The following is a 19,645-nucleotide window of genomic DNA, read 5'->3' as shown; positions in this document are numbered from 1 at the left end:
GAAATCTTTCCTCTGAAAAAGAAAGGACTGAATCTCTAAGTGTGTCCACTTATCTGCACAGCTTCAGGCTTTAAAAACCCAGGATAAATGTCTAGCTATTATGACAAAACATAGTTTTAATAAAAGAACAGGAAACCACACTTAATGCTAATTAAACTAAAATTAACTTAAAGTGTTCTCAAGCTTTACAGACAAGTGCGTTTCTTCACCAGGATTGGAAAGAAATCTCCAAGCATTTGAAGATACCAACCACTCCTAAAATGCGAGGCAATAAAATTCTTCCCATGTTGTAATGGGAAAGCACAGCTGCAGATATTTGAGACTGATTTGCCCAAACTCACAAAGATGATCTGCAGGAGAATCTATTTTAAACTGAGGTCAACCAATATCCCAGATTGTGCTGAGTGATTAGTGAATTTTCTTGCCTCCCTTTGGGGCACTGCCACTAGCTGCTGTTAAGCACAAATTATCAAGACTTGAGAAGCTACCAATGCAAAGGAGCAGTAAAAAACTGATGTGGGAGTGAGGCTTCTTAACTGCCTTGAAAGGCTGCCAGTGGCAGTAACTTCTTCTCTGAGTCCTTTCCTTTCTTGTCCTTTTATTCTTTTTTAGTAGCAAGGTTACAATAGGACGTCTTGGTGTCCCTCTCTTCTTAGAGGCAAAGAAGACTTGCTGAGACTCCTTTTTTCCCCCATAATTTGTTGACATACTGTTTGGACTATGAGATATAAGCTATGTTTGCATGTTCTTTGGACATCTCTCTTGGTCCATCTGCTTTTCCAGCAGGTGATGAGCCATAAATCCTCATTAACATCCCGTTCATTAGTACCCCAGGTGAGAGCAGGAGCTGATATTTTCTAGATGATGACAGAACTGGCCACATAAGCTTAATAGTAAAGACCATGATGTCGTTTATTTCCTTTCCATTTAAGCTGTACCTGGAAGTTTCTATTATGGAGATACAGTTCTGCAGCTTCTAATGGAAACAAATTTATCTCTGATAGAATCAAAACCATGTGGTGCCTGAACTCATGTAGCTGACTATTTGATACAGGGTCAACATTGGCCAATGTTGCTCCCCAGAGAGAAGGGACTATTTTTATACCTTACTTGTAACACACCACTTTGCTAAACCTTCTGTTTTTATGCCAGGTTGCACAGATATAACAAACAAGACCTTGAAAATGTCTTCTTAAAGAAAGGACATAGTAGCAATAGAGAAAATAACTACACCCAGATTGTCCAATTGTTCTTCCTTCCCAGACAGGATCCTTTTCTCTATGTATGTTTTCCTGTCTCTTAAAACCAGCCTAGTTTTAAATCAACCCAAAAATGTTCTTAGGAATATGTAAATAAAAATGTGGGTGGATCTGCAGCCCAGTACAAGAAGCAAAAAGAATGAACACACACACACACACACACACAGAAGAGATAAAAAGTAATTTAACTGTGAAAGGAATGCCACTAGACAACTTTGTGGCTGGCTGTTCATACACTAGGAGTTTTGTTATGAATTTTCTTGAGTAGCTAGCAATCAGGAAATTCTAGCCAGCACCTTTGTAGGAAAAAAGTCCCATAGCCTACCCAGTTATCAATCATTCCACAGGTGTATGAAACATCTCTTTCACACTCACACTTGCAGATTCACACTTTTTCTGGCACTGTTCATCCAAGTGCATACAAAGGATAAAATTACAGATTAGTCACTCCCAGCTACATGGCATACATACTCCTTGGTCAAGAAGAATGCAAGCTACACAGCAACAAATTTTTCAGAGCTGCTTGACGTTATGCCCCCTCCTCCCTGCCAAAGGAAGATATTCAGATCAGCTCCATGATTTGCTTTACACTACGGAAATCCCCAGAAGCAAGAAGGCGATGAAGACACAAGGGGAAAGGGAAAGGCAATGTAACTGGCATTTCATGAGATTGCTCTGACAGCTGGGATGTGAATAAAGCATCCTAAAATTTTGTGGCTTTAACCTTAAGTGACTTTCACACGAGAAGTTTGTGGTAGGACAGGAGCTTAAACACTGGCCTTTAAGCCACAGGGCAGAGCAATGCCCGTCACCTGCCCTAACACGATCATGGTTTCTGTGCACACTAACACAAATGCTCCCACGACCTTGCCAGCAGAAGTCACATATTTGACAGGTCCTAAGTGGTACTCAACACTGGAAGGAAAGAATTGGGGTGGCACAGTGAAGGATTTTTTTCTTTTTATGCCTATTTATTTCCAGTTGTCAGTGATGCTATTTTCTACAGAATAGAGAGGATTGTCTAAAACCACATAAAAAGAGGATTATCATCAGGGCAAGGTCAGCAGAGACATTATGAACAAATCCCACACAGCTTGGAAAGAACTGGCTGGGTTTTTTTAGAACACATTTTTTTCAAGTTTCAAGCATACAACTGAAGGTTGCAACTTCCCAGCTGATGCATCTGTAAAGCGTCTGTCAACACAGCCTCGAGGTGTGACATCTATTTCTGTAAAATTTCTTGGCATTTCAGGAGTTTCAAGCTAATCCACCTGATGTAGCTGTGGCATATAAATACTCTGATAAGCAGTTTACAGCTAAAGAGTGGCAGGAACGGCTGTTAATGTGTTCAGAGATTCAAATTCTCTGCAAAAGTTGTGTCCCACCGACCACTTCCAGATGCACAGCACACTTGATGACAAACAAGTTGGTGTTTCACAAGGGTAAGAGAGCTCATGTAGTTTTGTGTTACTCTGTCAAAAGATTAAGTGAAAGGTGTTATTTAGTAAATAAAGAGTTTTGTAATAGGTTTGGGGGTTTTTTTAATGGTCTTTAGCTGAAGATCTTATTTTTAAAATGCCACAACTTAACAATGGACAGACATTCCATAAATATATGGCTGAAAAGGCAAAGATCAGTATCTCCGAAGGCAGGAATACGAACAAACCAGAAGCCAAGACACAGCCACGCTTACTGAGGGAGTGAGGCAAGGTGCAAACAGAAAATGAATAAGACCTTTTCTGCAATGATTCATTTTGTTTGTGCAGCTACTTCATTTTCCCTGCTGAAGCCCTCTGATTTAGCTGCATGGCAGGTGCCTGATGTAATGTGGGACACTGGCTGCCGGAGTTAATTCTTAATTAGTTCTGCCGCCTGAATTCACTGAAAACCTAACCTCTGGAGCAATGCAGTTTACTGATGACAGCAGTTTTTCTGGCACAGTTCATCCAAAGTGCATACAAAGGATAAAATTTTACTTTTCGGGTGCAGGACTTAATTCCACACTGGATATGCTGCTTTGGCTGAGCAGTTTTCACTTGCTACAGTCCAGGTACCATCATCTTTTAAGCTTCTCTCATCCATCCCTCAGGTGTCTCAGCAGAGCTGATTTCACATGTTCCTGACACAGCCTTCAACTAACTCACGGGAGTTGTGTTATTCATAACTCTGCAGCCTATGGAATGAATTATTTAGCTGATAACCTTGTGCTCAGCCTGGAAAAACCCTTCCAACTGATGAGCTAACCCCCCTGACGTGATGTGAGCAAACCCTATAGATTCCCAGCCAAAACACGAACTAGAAGGAAACAAGAATGTCTCCTTTTTTTCTTTTCTTTTTTTAATATATAACAAAAAAAAAGCAAATTGATGAACAAAACTGCAACAGCCCTGAAAGGTTAAAATACCTGGGAGGTCTGTTCTCACCACTTCTTCCCAACTAGAGAATTGGCAATCAGTTATCAAGCAGCTTGTGGTTTTGTGGCAAGTTTTTTATCTAATTATAATACAAATGAACAAGACCCAAACAGCGAAAAGAGAATGAAAAGCTGTGATTAGATTTTTAACTCAAGTGCATGGTTATCTTCAAGAGCTGAAAAAAGAGGAGAATATTTGCTCTTCTCATGTAAAAGCTGCCGTCCTCCCCACTGTCTCAGTATCAGTCAGAGAGAGCCACCAATCCTGCATCAGGTTCTCTTTGCAGGGCTTAAAAATTTGGCTTGTTCTTCTCTCTTATTTAGACTAATATATGACTTTTTCTGCAGCTGGTATTGCCAACACAACAACAACCCCAAAAAATCCTAAAAGTCCAAATCCTAAAAATCCAAATTAGGCAAGCTGCAGAATTATTCTGTCCTATTCTAGGACAAGTATCATCAGCTATAGCCAGAGCCACTTCTCATATGCCAAGAAAGCTCAAACGGTGTCATAGTTTAATCCCTCTCAGGCATTCCTGATAAGAAGTTAAATATGGGTCAAATCAAGATTACAGGCTGATGTCCTGAAAGTATTTGCACCTGGGCCCCTCAGATCCTGTGATGGGGAGACAGGAGAGCTACTGGCTTTCCATTCTGTATCTCTACTCTGTGCCAAACCACAATTACATTCTGGCACTCGAGTATCCAGAAATTCAGTGTCATTTTTACTGTTATTCATGATTGCCAAATACATTTTTTATATTTTAACCTGAAGAATGTAATACATGGGCACTTTTCTAACATAATTCCAAATCCAGGTTAAAAAAAAATTGCAAAAGTCCCTCTTGAAGCACAGAGAAAAAAACACCCATCTGCTGTTTAAAATCAAAACTCCAAAGAGAACATTTGCTTTGGAGCAGTAGAAAAATAATTAGAAGAGAAAAAAACAACATCAGCTAAAAGGAAAAATGAGGAACTAAACCCAAGGCATTGCAATGAAATAAAAAAATGCATTAAATAAAAGGTATTTGTCTGTGTTAAATCAAGTACAGGAAATGAAAATACCACTAATAAAAATACCAAAGGTCATTTTTTGAGCTTGATTCAGCAAACATGATAATTTTTGTCTGTAATTTCCATTTCTAAATTAAAAAAATAAGCCTAGATCTCCCACATATGTTGTAATATTCATTTACCCATTACACATGCCTCCAATGGGTTGGTCAGATGAAGTTACACTCGCCTTTTGTCTTTGGATAAATAGTGATGGAAATTAGCTACCACAAAACACAACGCAGCTGCATCACTTTGCACAAATAAAGGACAAGGCACAATAGGCAGTACTGGGTGATAAATCCAAGCAATTAGCAGGGAGAATATATATACTTTTTGCCATGGTGAAGGCTCATTTTATCGACATATGCTGAAGATGAGTGAGATGCTATTGTAATGCAATCATTTCTTTTTGCAAAATAGTCTGTGTTTAAAGAGTGGGCAGATCAATAACTCTTAAGATTGTTAATATCAATACATAGCTTTACCAGAAAACATTTTCTTTTCCAAAACAAAAGCAACCTATGAATTAAAAATAAAGATTGAGTAGAACTATCCAAGGCAGCATTTGTATGACTAACCGTAAGTTAGTTTTTTATATGGACAAAGAATACTGTAATTACCAGTGGAAGCATATTAAACAACAGCATTAACTAATAACATGCTACAATGAACATGCATCTCAGTCCTCAGTCCTTTGGATCAAGCTAAATTGGTTTTGGAGATGCAATGAATTTCATTTGCTGAGATAGATCCGTAGTTTAAACTATATTCTTATATTTTCCTGTCACCTCTCCATACATATATTTTACCAGGGCTGGAAAAATCACTGCATTTTCAGATCAGCAGCACTTCCTTTCTATCCAGTGGCCTTTCAAAGCCTGAGAATATGCTTCTTAAAAGGTCTTGGATTATTTTTCCATCCAGGTTTGGCTACTCCGCCTGAGCTCTTTCTTCTCTTTCAGTAGTTCACCTGCGAACAATGGGCCAGAACAACTCACATAGTATTTTAATGTCGTTGTGCACATTCAAATAACTACAGCACATGTTTATACAGCTCCCAAAAATCCTCAGTGTGGACTAGAACACCGGTTCACTATGCACTTCCAGAGACAAACAAACTCAAGAGCATCTGAACCCAGTGAACTGTACATCACCACTCCCAGTACTTTAAGTGGAGACAAGAGCAAACAGCATGCAGCCGTGTTACATGTGTTGGAAAATGAGCTTTGTAGCAATGTGTGCTTCTACATCTTGACAGTGAAGGCTGAGCAATTTGATGCCAAGAGGAAGGAAACAGATATTATGATATGGTCAGAATAGTGCAGACCAGTGCTGAATGCCCTGCTGTCTGAATACCAGTTGTCATCTGTCTCCTGCTACTGTTTGCTCATTTTCTGCTTCATTTTCCATCAAATGGGAATTTCTTTCCATCCTTTGAGACGTTACCAACAGCCACAGCCTCCTCCAGCCACATTTTACAGAAAGAAAGAAATACCAGACACTAATAAGACCTGGAGTCCCAGAGAGATCAAAAAATTAAGGCACAATTGTGGCTGGTGAAACAGTCAGTGGGAAGTGTACCTAGCATGATGAGTAACACCTTTCCTGACACCCACCCTGAGCAGCTTTACAATACCTCTGGTTCCTCCTGATAAGGAAGGCTCCAATGTATTCAACTGTAGAGAAAAGAAAGGCATAGAAGAAAACAGAGGCAAAACAGAGGCAGAAAGATCAGTACAAAACTATTATGTTGGCAGCACTTCAGAAACCGCTGGATTAAACCGGGAATTAAACTTTCTCCTGGACTTCTGAAAAAGAAGGGTTCAAATGAAACGGTGTGTAATCTCAAATGGAAAATGCCAAGTGTATGCTGGGGCCTGATGTCACATCCCACAACTGGTGCATGAGGAAGACAATTGCCATAACTGCATCTGGTGAAACTGCTCCTATGAGACTGCAGCCAAGGCAGCAGTGGTTTGGAGGTCAGGTAATGCATGTGAGCAGCCTGACTTCACAATTCAATACTTGTGGCACCTGCCTAGAAGTAGGGAGTCTGAGTATTTTGACTACAGACAGATTTCTTTGTCTCGATGCTTAGGCAATGTTGAATGTGTCCTACTGGACACATGCAGGTCTGCATCACAAGTGATATTGTTTCAACTTCAAATAGGAAGGTCAGGCCTGAGATAGTAGGCTAGGGAGAAAATAGAAAGAGGACTTTAGGAGCTGTAAAATTTCTTACAATTATCATTATGACACATTCTTATTCATTGGAACAATCAAAGGAGAAATGATATGTGAATTTTCCACTATTGTCAGTACAAAGTACAAAGGAACTCTCAAGTGTATCAGCTGACAAATAAACAGGTTCTTGCAAAGCCAAGAGATAAAAAGAAAATGTTCAAGTCAGCTGGGAGCCATGCTGGACCTTTGAAGGGATTAAGGAGGCCAAGCTGGAGTCCACAACAGATGCATGCAAAACCCTCACTGGGCAAGTATGCTACACCTCTGCTGCACAGCCCTGATGTCATGTTGAATGTCTAGCTCTCACCTATTGAGTCTGGAAAACAGATGGCTGAAACTTCCATCTTTCTAAAACTTGAATATTTTAGAAAGAAAATCTCCAAGGCACACAAACACTACATTTGTAAACAAGTCTAAAAACTGAGGGTGCTGTAGGAAAGGCTTACATATCAGTCTGAAAGCTCTAATAAGTATAACATGTCTCTTGGTAATAAAAATAAGCCATGTGGTAGTAAGACACATTTTTGTCTCTATAAAACACCCTGAAATAATCTCCCTAGTTGCACCTTTTTCACAGTCACCACTAAGGATTATGGCAATTAATGGTCAGGGTGCCCTAGGCCTTCTGTTATGATGCTTGGTTTTTACATCAGGGAAACGCAGCAACCCGAGTGCATTAGCTGAAATATTTAATTGTTTTCTTTTCTTCCTTAGCAGACTAAAAAGAAAAACACCAGTCAAAAGTATGCTGTTGCTTAGCGATTTTAGCTCTATGTTATGCACACTTGTAGGAAAAAAGACAGACAGAGCAAGACCTCACATTGTTTTTATGTAAACTGCTGAAACAAAGGTAGCATCTCATCTAGGATGTGGGTTGAAAGAGCTCTTCAGCTTGAAGGAATTCTTTTTACCTATTCTATATTAAATAAATAGAATTCTGGATTTATTATCGCCTAAGGAAAGTCATAACTACCTGAGGTTGTCGTGGACAGGGGCATTTCTCAGCTTTCTCATTAAAAGCATATGTATATCCCCCTCTAAACAAGCAAATTGTGGCAGATCTGGTTTTGAATCATCTCTTCCCATCTACCTAATATCCTTCTCAGTTTCAGTACCAGGACTTTGAGACCTCAAAGTGAGCATCATGGTACTTAACTGATTTCTCATGGATTTTGCCCCTGTTGATGTCCCCAGGGTACCATTGTTGTCATTATTATTAATCCTATGAAGTCCCGTGGTCTCTGCGAGCTCATTACACATAGATAAGTATATTCATAGAGCATAAATGACTGAGATGTCAGTTAAATTTACCATGCCTCTTAATATCAATGACTCTTTCCCTTCTGTAGCATCATATACTCAATTGTGATTCGAACCATCTGGATGAAAAGCAAAGCTCAGGCTGTCATCATATCCAGCTGCCCTGGTGAGTCTCAGCACACACGTGTCTCCAGCCTCATGATTTGAATCTGTCCAGTTCCCCCAAATCCAGGAATGCCTGGACATGCAGTGTCACATTGGGTTCCCATCATTGCAGAGGGAATGGGGTTTCTGCAATTGTTCATTCATAACTGTTTTCTACATTTTTTACCTCATTTCCTTTGACACTAAGTCCCCTTTAAAGAAATGATAGAACACATTTGTGAGAAAAGAATTAAAAGGGAAAATAATCTTTGCTCTAGAACTTAGAATCTCTGGTCCTAGAACTTTGCTCTTTTCCAGAGTGTGTTTTTCCTAGCAGATACTTAGGCAAATCTTTTTCTGTGCTTTCACACAACTTTGCAAGTCTGGATTGTGGTCAAGATCAGAAATTCCTGTCTACAGAAAGCCATGAAATGAGCTGAGTTTTCCACTTCAAGACCACAAACATTTTTTGACTGTTCTGATAGATTTTGGCAAAGAATCTGAGCACAGATCATTTCAAGATCCTCACCTGTCAGCTGCCTTTCCTATTAGTTATGAAGAAAAATATGTTCATTTATACTAATGAGTTTTAGTACACAACTGTGGGAGCACACAACCATTTAGTCAGCCCAGTGGTGAGTGGAAACACATCACACTATGGGAACCAGGTTGCTGGTTCTTGCCTGAAGTAGGATCATGGATCATGTCATACAGGAGGAAATGTCCTAATGTGATGTTGCACATATTCAGACATCGTTATGTCATAACCTGACATCTGTCAACTGTAATTTAAGACTTACTTCTCCTTTGAAAAGATTGAGGCTGACTATTCCTAATGGTTGTGCCTTCATGACACAATCAACATTAATCAGTCTTGAAAAAATAAAAGTAATTCTCCTCATCCAAGAGGCATATTCTGCTCTGTAAGTCAACAAGTGATTTCCAATAATACTAAGTATGGACAAATTTCAAGCTTCTAGATGGAATATTACATTGATATCACACTCATTTTTGTTTTACTTACATTTCTTTTCCTTATAAATTACACAGCATTGGCAGGCTGTTTTTATAAGAGGTGCAAAAACTCATATACACATAGTTATTTCCAGTTACATTAATCAAAATTCCAGTCCTAAGTTTGAACTAAGAGAGTTTAAAGATGTTTTGATAACAACTGACCTTCTTATGTATTCACTATGACAAACCTAATTATTCTGACCCAGCACCATGAACAGCAAATTGACATTAATAATGAAATCAGGCATATTATTGCAATCGTGCTGGTACTGTTATTCAAATACAGAACTTGATTCTCAGAGACATTAGTGTGACTTCAGAGGAAATGAGATCAACCAGCCTTGGTGTGAGACTGAAGAGGATTTGCTTTTCTATTCAAGCCACAGTTCATGTCTGAAAAGTTAGCCTAACAGTATTTCGTGCCTCATTATTGAGTCAACACGAGGAGTAAAATGCATAACTGATTATCCAAAACATCAAAAAGTGTAAGAGGTTAAGGGAATGAAGTATGTAGCTTTTAAAATCCTTCTGACTGAAATGCAGTTAAAAGTGAACAGGTCATCTGTTTTGCCAGGTAATTTCTTCTATGTTCCTAAGTATAGCTGCCAGTTCCTTTCAGAAAATGTCTCCTATGACACCACTCTGGCTGTTTTTTTGTAGCTCTGGTGGTGCATAGTTTTATTAGGCTGATACAGTTGGTCATATAAGCAGTGTTTTTTCTCATAAAATGTCAAGGATCAGGAATACCTAGCTGCCTCAATGCTTCAAGTTGATCTCTTCTGCTTACATTTCTTCTTTAGATTTTAGGTGGTTCAGCTGCTGAGTGTCAAACTGGAGCAGGTTTGCAAGGGTCTGAAATTCAGGAACTGCTGAGCCCCTGGCTGATGCCAGGCTGCCCTGCCTGAGGAGGTACCTGCTGACACATCTGTGCACCCGTCCCCCTCTTTTACTAACTGAACAGTTCTTTCCCCAGGTGGCAAAACCTCTGCTGGCTACACCAGTCGTGGGTTCATATCCAGGGCGAAAGTGAAAGCAATCAAGTACAGCATCGTAATTATCCTTGGTAAGTGCCAAGCTCCATCGCTGGTAGCTAGGGAGGGTGCTGACCTTAGGAAGCTGGTCTTCCTCAATTCCCTGTATCATCAGAGGACAAAATGCAGTAGATGGCTCAGAAAAGGGGCTTTACTTAGACCTCCTGACCTGCCTTCTGACCTTGTCCTTGCCTTCTCCTCTGGCTGACAGTCTCCTATTTTAAGCATTTGACATAAGCCTCAAATGAAATGCTATGTGCAGCCCCTCATGTGTCAAGTAAGGGAAAGACGTTGCCTAAAATGAACAAAGGAAAGGGTGACCAGCTTCCCACTCAGGCTGCCAAAAGACTTGGCAACTGAGTTGTCTTTGAGTGTATAGACTATGCATGGCATGTTAGCTACTGGGACTGTGCAAGGGAGAGGAAGGAGAAGAAAGGGATGCAGAGAATCCTCCAAGGCGGGAAGAACGAGCTCTCCTTTCCCAACTGGGCAGCAGATGACTCAGTGCAGGTGTCCTCCGTCTCCCAGGGAGATGACATTATCCTGATGGAATTAGGAGGCTGACATTTCATCTTGATAAATAAAAGCAGCATCACACAGGGTTTGTGATTAGCTGCTGGAGACAGGCAGGCAGGCAACTGAAGCTATTTACTCCCAAGGGCTGACAGCCATCTCCTACCACTGAAAAAGATATCAGTCCTCTTTCCAATGCTACACAGAATTCAGACTCGATGATATTGTGATAGTAGCTACTACTGAGGTACTTAGCTCACCATTTAGCAGTAGCATCTGCAGACATGAGAGGCTGGCGTGATTCATGTTCTTCAGAAGCCCAAGAATGCTTCCTCCATGTCTGAACTTTTCTGCATGGCAGTCAGAGAAAGCTTTTGTCAGAAACAGCTACTATTACAATGCCATCAGATGTTAAGAGCTCACCTGGCTGCTCAGTATTTCAAAGGACCTTGATAAAATTAGGCACCAAGCATCCCTTGACACGCAAACAGATTAAGGCATTAAAGCCATTTACAGTTCTATGTGTTCAGTGTTATGCCCCATACACTGACACTGTGTATTGCTATTTTGCTGGTATCTGTGCATCTGCCAGTTTGGTTACTTGAGAAAACAAAAGGAGGTTTTACCTCTTCCTTGCACGTTCAGTGAGCGCTCAGCTAATGGCCAGCAGAGAAATACTCATTAATGTGACAAGAAAGGAAGCATGAGGCAGTTCTGCTGTCCCATTTGGGTCAGAGAGAGATTGTGCAGCTGATTTCACAGATACTTGTACATTTGCAACCCAGGTACTCGGAGATCAGTTGAGTGAACTGCCTGTCCCAGAGTTTCTGTGTAAATTGTGAATCAAAAGCCTTTGTGAAGGGAAATGACACAGAAATGTGTGAGGGACAGATTCATTCCCTATGCCTGCAAATAAACGCAAATCTATGGGTTTGGGTTTTTTTATTCCTACTGCCTCTGAACAAAAGCAGGGGTTATAAACAGTGCAGTCTTCCCTTCCTTTCCCCAAATCCATCTCTCAAATTGAAGCACAGGAATCAGTGAGTCTTCCTGTAAGCTCCATTTCCTCAGTATTTCCAACCAGCATGCAAAACGATACACTTTTCTGCCATAATGTGGTGTGAAAGAGTGTCATTCCTTGCTCCTGGGTGTCTAAGAGCTCTTTTTTAATAGGTGGCTGTGATAGGCAGCACTGTCAGAGTGCAGCACTTCATTGGTGTGTGGGTTTAGATTGGCTGCTCACTCAGGAGACCATTAAGAGAGCACATCACTATAACTGATGATGCTTTAACTGGCTACCTATTTACCCTTTATGTGTGTGCCGTGTTTGGAAGTGCCTCAACGTGTCTAAAGGGAGCACTCTAAACACTTAGAAGAGCACACATAATATATTTTATGGGCATTAAAATAAAAATAAAGACAAATAAAAGCACAGTCTAATAACTATTCTCTTAAATAAGACCCTGAATAAGGAGAGAGTGTTTTTTGCATGAACAAATATTTATGTGTTATGATAGTGCTTGTGATCACCTCCCTAAATAGCTAAACTATCTAACGTCAAGCTCTTCCTCTCCCTTCCAGCATTTGTTCTCTGCTGGAGCCCTTACTTTCTTTTTGATATCCTGGACAACTTCAACATACTCCCTGAGACCAAAGAGCGTTTCTATGCATCCGTGATCATTCAGAACTTGCCAGCCTTGAACAGTGCCATCAACCCCCTCATCTACTGCCTCTTCAGCAACAGCCTCTGCCCTCCTTTCAGGTGTTGCTTCTTTACTGTCACTTTGGCTACCTCCTAAAAAAAAGAGAGAGAACACAATGTCTAAAATGACCACCTATTTTCATGTCTCTTAAATCTAACTGTTCCTAATTATCCTTAGGGAAAGAAGAACTCGAAGGCTGGGAGGCACTTTTCGGGATAGGAGTGATGGAGGGCAGGAGATGCAGGTCCTGTCCAAACCCGAATACATCTAGTACAGATGACGTTTCCCAAAGGCACACCAGCATCTGTGGAAGAAAGCAGAGGTCCCCCCCCAAGTCATATGCATCTTGAGTAGATGGACACATGCTGGAAAGACACTGCATGTTGCTTCTGTTGAACAGCACACGTATTTTGGATTGGAATTGCAGCTTCAGCAATTGCACACTGCTGGTGTCAAACCCAGTACAAGGAGCTTGCATGCCACTGTTGTGAGGGCTCATTTTGGTCCTCTGTTTTCAAGCAAGCTGTAATGCATATGTCCTCCAAATGGCAAAAAGCAAAGTAAATGATGTCTAGTCAGAGTCTTTTCTATTTTTCAGGAGTCACTAAAAGTCACCTACTGTACCATCTGGCTCAGATAACTGCTAAAGAGTATTTACAGGTAATTACGGAGTAATGACCTCACTTTGAACCTAAACAGGCATTTTTCCAACAAGAACACATGGTCACTCTATGTAATTATACCTGAGTTTTATACACATCCACTTGAAGTCATAGCCTGAGAAGAGGAGACTGAAAGGCTGTGTTACTGCCTCCCACATCTCCTGGATCCACTGCTCAGCTCACATCAGTCCTCTCAGCCACACGATCCCCTGCAGCTCATTCTCCCCTTCCCTGCTCTGCTATCTTACACATTGGTGGCATCCTAGTGTACCTGCAGGGCTTTCATGTGACACGTCCTCACAGCCATTTATTTCTGGGCTACCATATTAATGAAAGGTTTGCCAACCCCTCCCAGATCCTGATGATACACACAGATCCTCAAATACCTCTATGACAAAAGCCCTGAGGATGCATGACGCACACAGATCCTCAAATACCTCTATGACAAAAGCCCTGAGCACTGTTTTGGGGACCCTACAGGGAGCTGCCATGCAGGGCACTTTGTTAGCACAGATCAATCTCACTGCCCACACAGCAACATTTCCCTGGGTTATGCCCTGTGTAAATCATCTATGTCACTGAAATCATGCAGGGAACCATATGCATCTTTAGACAAAGTCAGAGGTGAAGAAAGACCTGAGTGAAACCATAAAACTCAAATTATGTTTAGATAAAAATATCTGCTCACAGAATCATAGAATCCCAGAATGATCAGGGCTGGAAGGGACCTGTAGAGATCTTTCAATACTATCCCCTGCTAAAGCAGGTTCACCTCCATCAAGGGTGCACAGGAACACATCCAGGTGGGTTTGAAAACCTTCAGAAAATGAGACCAAACATCCTCCCTGGGCAGCCTGAGCCAGGACTCCCTCACTTGAACATCAAAGAAGTTTCTCCTCATGTTCTTCCTGTATTCCAGCTTGTGTCTGCTACCCCTTATCCTATCACTAGGCACCACAGAAAAAAGACTGGCCCCATCCTCACAACATCCTCCCTTCAAGTGTCGATAAGGTCGCCCCTCAATCTTCTCCAGGCTAAACAGCCCCAGATATTTCAACCTTTCCTCATAAAAGAGATGTCCCAGTCCTCTAACCATCTTGGTAGACCTTTTCATGATTATCTTGGGTCAGAGTTACCCCAAAGTACTCATATCTCAAAAAATTCTCTGCCAAAGTCATTCTGAAAGTGTTTTGTTGGTGGTCTAGTGTTGTAAACTCATTGAAGGGTCCACAGAGCACCATCCATCAGGCAGAGCTTTGCTGCACAGCATCCAAGCAGCTGGACATCCCCTCATCCTTGGGGCATCCTGCCCCCACACTGTTCTCAAGTTTAAGGAGACCCATTCTCACACAGGTTCAGCGAATGATTGGATGATATTGATTTCAAGGTTCATTTTACTGCAAGGCAGCTTATAACATTTGCATGATAATACACACTAACCAGCTGTGTGGCAAGGGTGTTTGTTTCCCCTCAGTAAAAAAATGGCCTTCTTACTTCAAGTGGAGTCAGTTTAAACAGGGTTTTTTATTATTATTATCCTTTGCAATCAGTTTGTTCCCTGCAAAACAAGAACTGAATAAAATTTACTCATAATTACCTATATTACAAAAATCTTTTTTTTCTTAAGTAGGAGATACATAAAATCCTGCGGGTTTGTACTCTCAGGAAAATAAATAAGGTTTCTCTTTTTATTATTATGAAGTTCTGCTATGCCTAAATTTTGGTAACAACTTAATTAAAACGATGAATCTACACCAGCCTTTAGAGCAGTGGTCTTGAATAGATTGTATATAAGAACTAGACAACATCTCTTTTCTTGTGGGCATGTTATAACTTTTCCAAAAGAGGAGTGTTCAGTTTAAGTCTCAGAGAAATACAGACTGGGTTTTTATGGTTTTTTGCCTGATGTATACACACCAGCTACCTACTTTTGAACAATTAATGAGGTTTGTAGGCTTAGTACCTGGAAATCAGATAATATTTCTGAGCACTTCTTTGATTTCCAAATTTAACATAGCTCAAAGCCCACTAAAACTTACCTATTATTCACTGGGGTCACCACATGAATTATCCCATCCAAATTAAGCTTGTACATGAGTAAATGTAGGACTCCAGCCTTAAATGAAGTCAACACTCCTTGATTTTCAAAGAAGTAGCCTTTTTGTTTCATTCATTCTTCTGTTATGTACCATTTATACGTTGTTCATATCCCTTTTCCTCTGGACATTAACATGATGCCTTTCCTCATACAAGGATCACGTTATTTTTGTCTGCATTCCTTCCAAGGTTTTCAGTACAGAAATAAGCAATTTCATTTTCTATCCTGCTTTCTTACTGTGCAGGAGATGGCTTTTTCCTACCGTTTCATAGTCTCCAAAACTTTAGTCGTAAAGAAACAGAAAAAGCTGAGTTTTCCCATTAGTCTGGAAAACCTTTGCATGGCCCACTTTTGTCTCTCAGGAGAGCGACTTAGGGAATTTCAGCCTACTCAGTAAGTTTCTTATTCTATGACTGCAACCTCCTCTACATCTGTTGACTGTTTGGTTGCTTAATGGTGACAAAAATGTCACAGAAAGCCCCACACTCATAAGGAGAGGTAGCAAAAGTCAATGTCAAGGTCCAAATGCCCAGAGAGAGAGTCTGAATACAAGAAAAAGAGGGCAATCATCTGATTTGTCCACAACAGCCCATGAGGAGTTGTTTTTCATCAGCTTTAACACTCAAGATTCATCTGTGAGATCCTTCAGACATTCCCACAGCAACCAGAAATATTTGTATGCATGACTGTTAGGACATATAATCCTGTATGATGATAAAGTCTTATATGATTATAGATTCCCAGGAAGCATGAGAAAATCAGATAGACATCCCTCAGAAAAGTCACATCAAACAGCATAGGACTAGAATACTTTTGAAAATAGTACATTAATTCAAGAGAACAGAAAATGTGTCCTTTCTGTGACAGGTTCAAATAAAATCTGAATGAGGAAGCTATTTAACTTGCTCTTGGACATTTTTTGATGTAATTTAAAGTTCAATTCTCTCAGTCCAGATTTCCATCTGTTACTAAAACTGTAAAGCAATGTTTTTGTCTTTCATCTTGGTTTTGCCTTTGAAATTTCTGTCTCCTTTATTATTTTTACTTTGGAAGAAAAAAACCAAACCCTAATGCAAAAATTTAACATCTAGATCATTGGATAGGTATATTCACAATATTCCACATTGCAACTATGGAAGAATAGCAAAGTAGAAGCCTACCTAGAAGCATTTTACATCCTCCTGCATGCTGCTGATCAAGGTAGTCTGTGCCTGGTTTGGGGTTTTCTTTCTTGAAAAACAGCTTTCATGGAAAAAATAATTAGCCCTTTTGATGTGACACAGGATGATTTGACTCCCACTCAAAAAAAAAAAGTCTTAGACACCTCTAAGACTTACAAGGCATGAAAGAAAGAAGGTTCGTACCCTAGAAGTTACCAAGACTTTTAAATGTGAGTAGTTTTAGTGGGAATCAGGCACATAAATGGACTCACACAATATGTTTTTAGAGTACTGGTTATTGCAAGCATCAGACCCCTACTGATAGCAATCTCTAAGAAGCACACGTAAACAGGAGTAGCAAAAGCAAGCCTAATACTTATTTTAGTTCAAGCCCTGGCACTTGAATACCAAAAAGCTTTTATATGGATTCAGAGTTCCTGTTTTCTTGACACTACAAGGTTCAGGAAATGGTGAAAATCCTCTCTCAAACCACAGGCCTCTATATAAAACGTAGAAACAAATTACCTAACTAAAAAAAAGAACGTTTTCAGAGTGACTTTGGCAGAGAGTTTCACAAGATCTGAGTGCTTTGGGGTAACTCCTCAGAGTTCTGCTTGATAATAAACTAACCATGAGCCAGCAATGTGTCCTCGTGGCCAAGAAGGCCAATGGCATCCTGGGATGCATCAAGAAGTGTGTGGGCAGCAGGTCAAGGGAGGTTCTTCTCCCCCTCTACTCTGCCCTGGTGAGGGCTCATCTGGAGTCCTGTGTCCAGTTCTGGGCTCCTCAGTTCAAGAAGGACAGGGAACTGCTAGAGTCCAGCACAGGGTTACCAAGATGATCAGGGGACTGGAGCATCTTATGAGGAAAGGCTGTGGGAACTGGGGCTGCTCAGTTTGGAGAAGAGCAAACTGCAGGAGGAACTCATTAATACTTACAAATATCTAAATGGTGGATGTCAGGAGGCTGGGGCAGCACTTTTTTTCTGTTTTATGTAGTGACAGGACAAGGGATAATGGAAAGGAGCTGAAATACAAAAAGTTTCATTTAAACATAAGGAAAAGCTATTTTACTGTTGAGGTGAGGGAGCCCTGGCACAGGCTGCCCAGGTAGGGTGTGGATGCTCCTTCCTTGGATGTCTTCAAGACTCACCTGGACAGGTTCCTGTGTGACTTGATCTAGGTGGACCTGCTTCTGCAGAGGAGTTGGACTGGATGATCTCTAGAGGTCCCTTCCAGTCCCTACTATTCTGTGATTCTGTGTGATTCTGTGAAGCTGTTTGTCTCTACCTTCCAAACCCAGACTCTGGTGCTTATAGAAGCAGAGAGTTTAGTTTATTCATCAACCTCGGGAAACATGATTGATTTGGGTAGTAAACACAATTTTTAGTGTAAGGTAAAGCATGTTTCATTTTTGTTAGCAAACTGTAATTTATTTTACACAGTGTTCAATTTAGATAAGCAGTATAGCTGAATGGTTCGTTAGATAATCTTTTGTCATGTTTGACGGCATCTTATTCCGAGTATGCATAAAATATGGGAGGAGAGGGTTAGGCATACAATCACAAGCATGAATTTGCAAATAGACATCGATGATTCCTCAGACTGAGTTGTTTATAGTGGTAAGTAATTAGAAGCTTAACTGTCAATTTAGACTCAAGCGAGGCAAATGAAAATGGGCTAAGATTCAGCAGATATAATAAATTCAATAAAAATGAACAGAGTCTGAGGCATCACATAGAACTGGATGATCTTCAGAAGGCAAAGAGCAGAAACGTGGTGAAATGTGCCACGCTGTGTGCTAATAATCAATTACACCAATTACAAGAAATTCTGTTATAATTGGCGAGCTCATCAGCTGCAAATATCTGAACAGAAGAAAGCCTTGAGTGTGTTTGTTAGCCAGATGATGTCTGATTACTGACAACAACATGGCTGGTGGGGTCAGGAGGCTGATATGATCCCAGAAATGTATGTGGTGAAGCATTTGTCAGAAGAGCTGAGGCTTTACTAAGTGTCATGGTTGCTCTCTGTTGAGATCACTCTGCAAAACAAGAGGAGGAAAGAATACAGAAAAGAACAACCTGTGATTTCAGATTGTTGGAGATGGTAAAAAGGAAAGCAGAAAAGAGGTATTCTTACTGCCTGCCAATGCAAGGAGAATGGAGAAAATGGGAAAAGGAGAGAAAGGAGAGAACTACTTAAAATACATTATAAATCTGCATCAAATCCCGTCCCCTGAAATACTCTTGCTATGAATAAATTTGAATACATTCAGCAGATACAATGATCAGACTGACCAGACCTTCCTGCATGGGTCAGAAACAAGTTTTTTGTTACAAGAGAGCCCTCCTAGTCTGAGCTATGGCTGTTTATTGAGATCTAAAGGCAAGGCAAGGCAAGACTTTTTGTGCAAGCTCTTTAAGGGCATGAGGAGCTGGTTCCCCTCATTTTGAATCATGCTAATGGGCCGTGCCTTTGCAGTGAGGAGATGTAATATGAAGAGCACCAGCGAGGGACAGTCATTTGGAGAGATAACACTGTAAGTCAAGCTGTTAAAGCTGGAAAAGTAAATGAACTTTCAGGCATGAGCGTGCTCTCCCTGTTATCCAAAAAGTGGATTCATTCATCACCTGGTAGACAACTCATCAATAACCCCACACTCAGGAGAGACATTGCTTATTTATTTCAGATTTGTGCAGTCTTGGGTGCTCGGTGGAAACTCCCCAAAGCAAGCACGCCTCACAAGGGTTTCTGCACTGTATTTATACACAAAAGTTACAAGGTTATACACTCCCTTTTACAATAATTGGTCAAAATGTCTTTGCCTAGCATATAAATTAACATGCATGCCCACTTTGACTTTTCCTCCTTGTTCAAAGTCTGGGCTGTAATTGGAGTTGGTGGTCCATGTGCTGGTGGCCACCCTCCCTCCCTCTAAGAACTATCTTCCAACTAGTTTCTTTGTCATTTGGCAGACATAGGCAGTTCATCACAGTCACTTGACTGTAATTTCCATTAAAACTACCTTGTTCTTTTGACATTTCAACATCATTCCCACTCCTGTTTTACCAACTTGCATCACA

The 19,645-nt window shown here is 40.6% G+C and overlaps 1 protein-coding gene across 1 annotated transcript in view; it reads left to right on the top strand.

Moving 5' to 3' along the window:
• NPSR1 (neuropeptide S receptor 1) overlaps positions 1–12,911 on the top strand; it is a 58,632-nt gene extending 45,721 nt beyond the window's left edge. The window contains exons 6-9 of the mRNA XM_061996873.1: positions 8,322–8,398; positions 10,367–10,456; positions 12,519–12,699; positions 12,818–12,911. Coding sequence (XP_061852857.1) covers positions 8,322–8,398; positions 10,367–10,456; positions 12,519–12,699; positions 12,818–12,911 — 442 coding nt within the window. The remainder of the gene's footprint in view (positions 1–8,321; positions 8,399–10,366; positions 10,457–12,518; positions 12,700–12,817) is intronic.
• The last annotated feature ends 6,734 nt before the right edge of the window (positions 12,912–19,645 follow it).

This window comes from Colius striatus, chromosome 5 (genome assembly GCF_028858725.1).
Source record: "Colius striatus isolate bColStr4 chromosome 5, bColStr4.1.hap1, whole genome shotgun sequence".
Classification (NCBI taxonomy): domain Eukaryota; kingdom Metazoa; phylum Chordata; class Aves; order Coliiformes; family Coliidae; genus Colius; species Colius striatus.
This window is presented reverse-complemented; position numbering and strand designations above follow the sequence as displayed.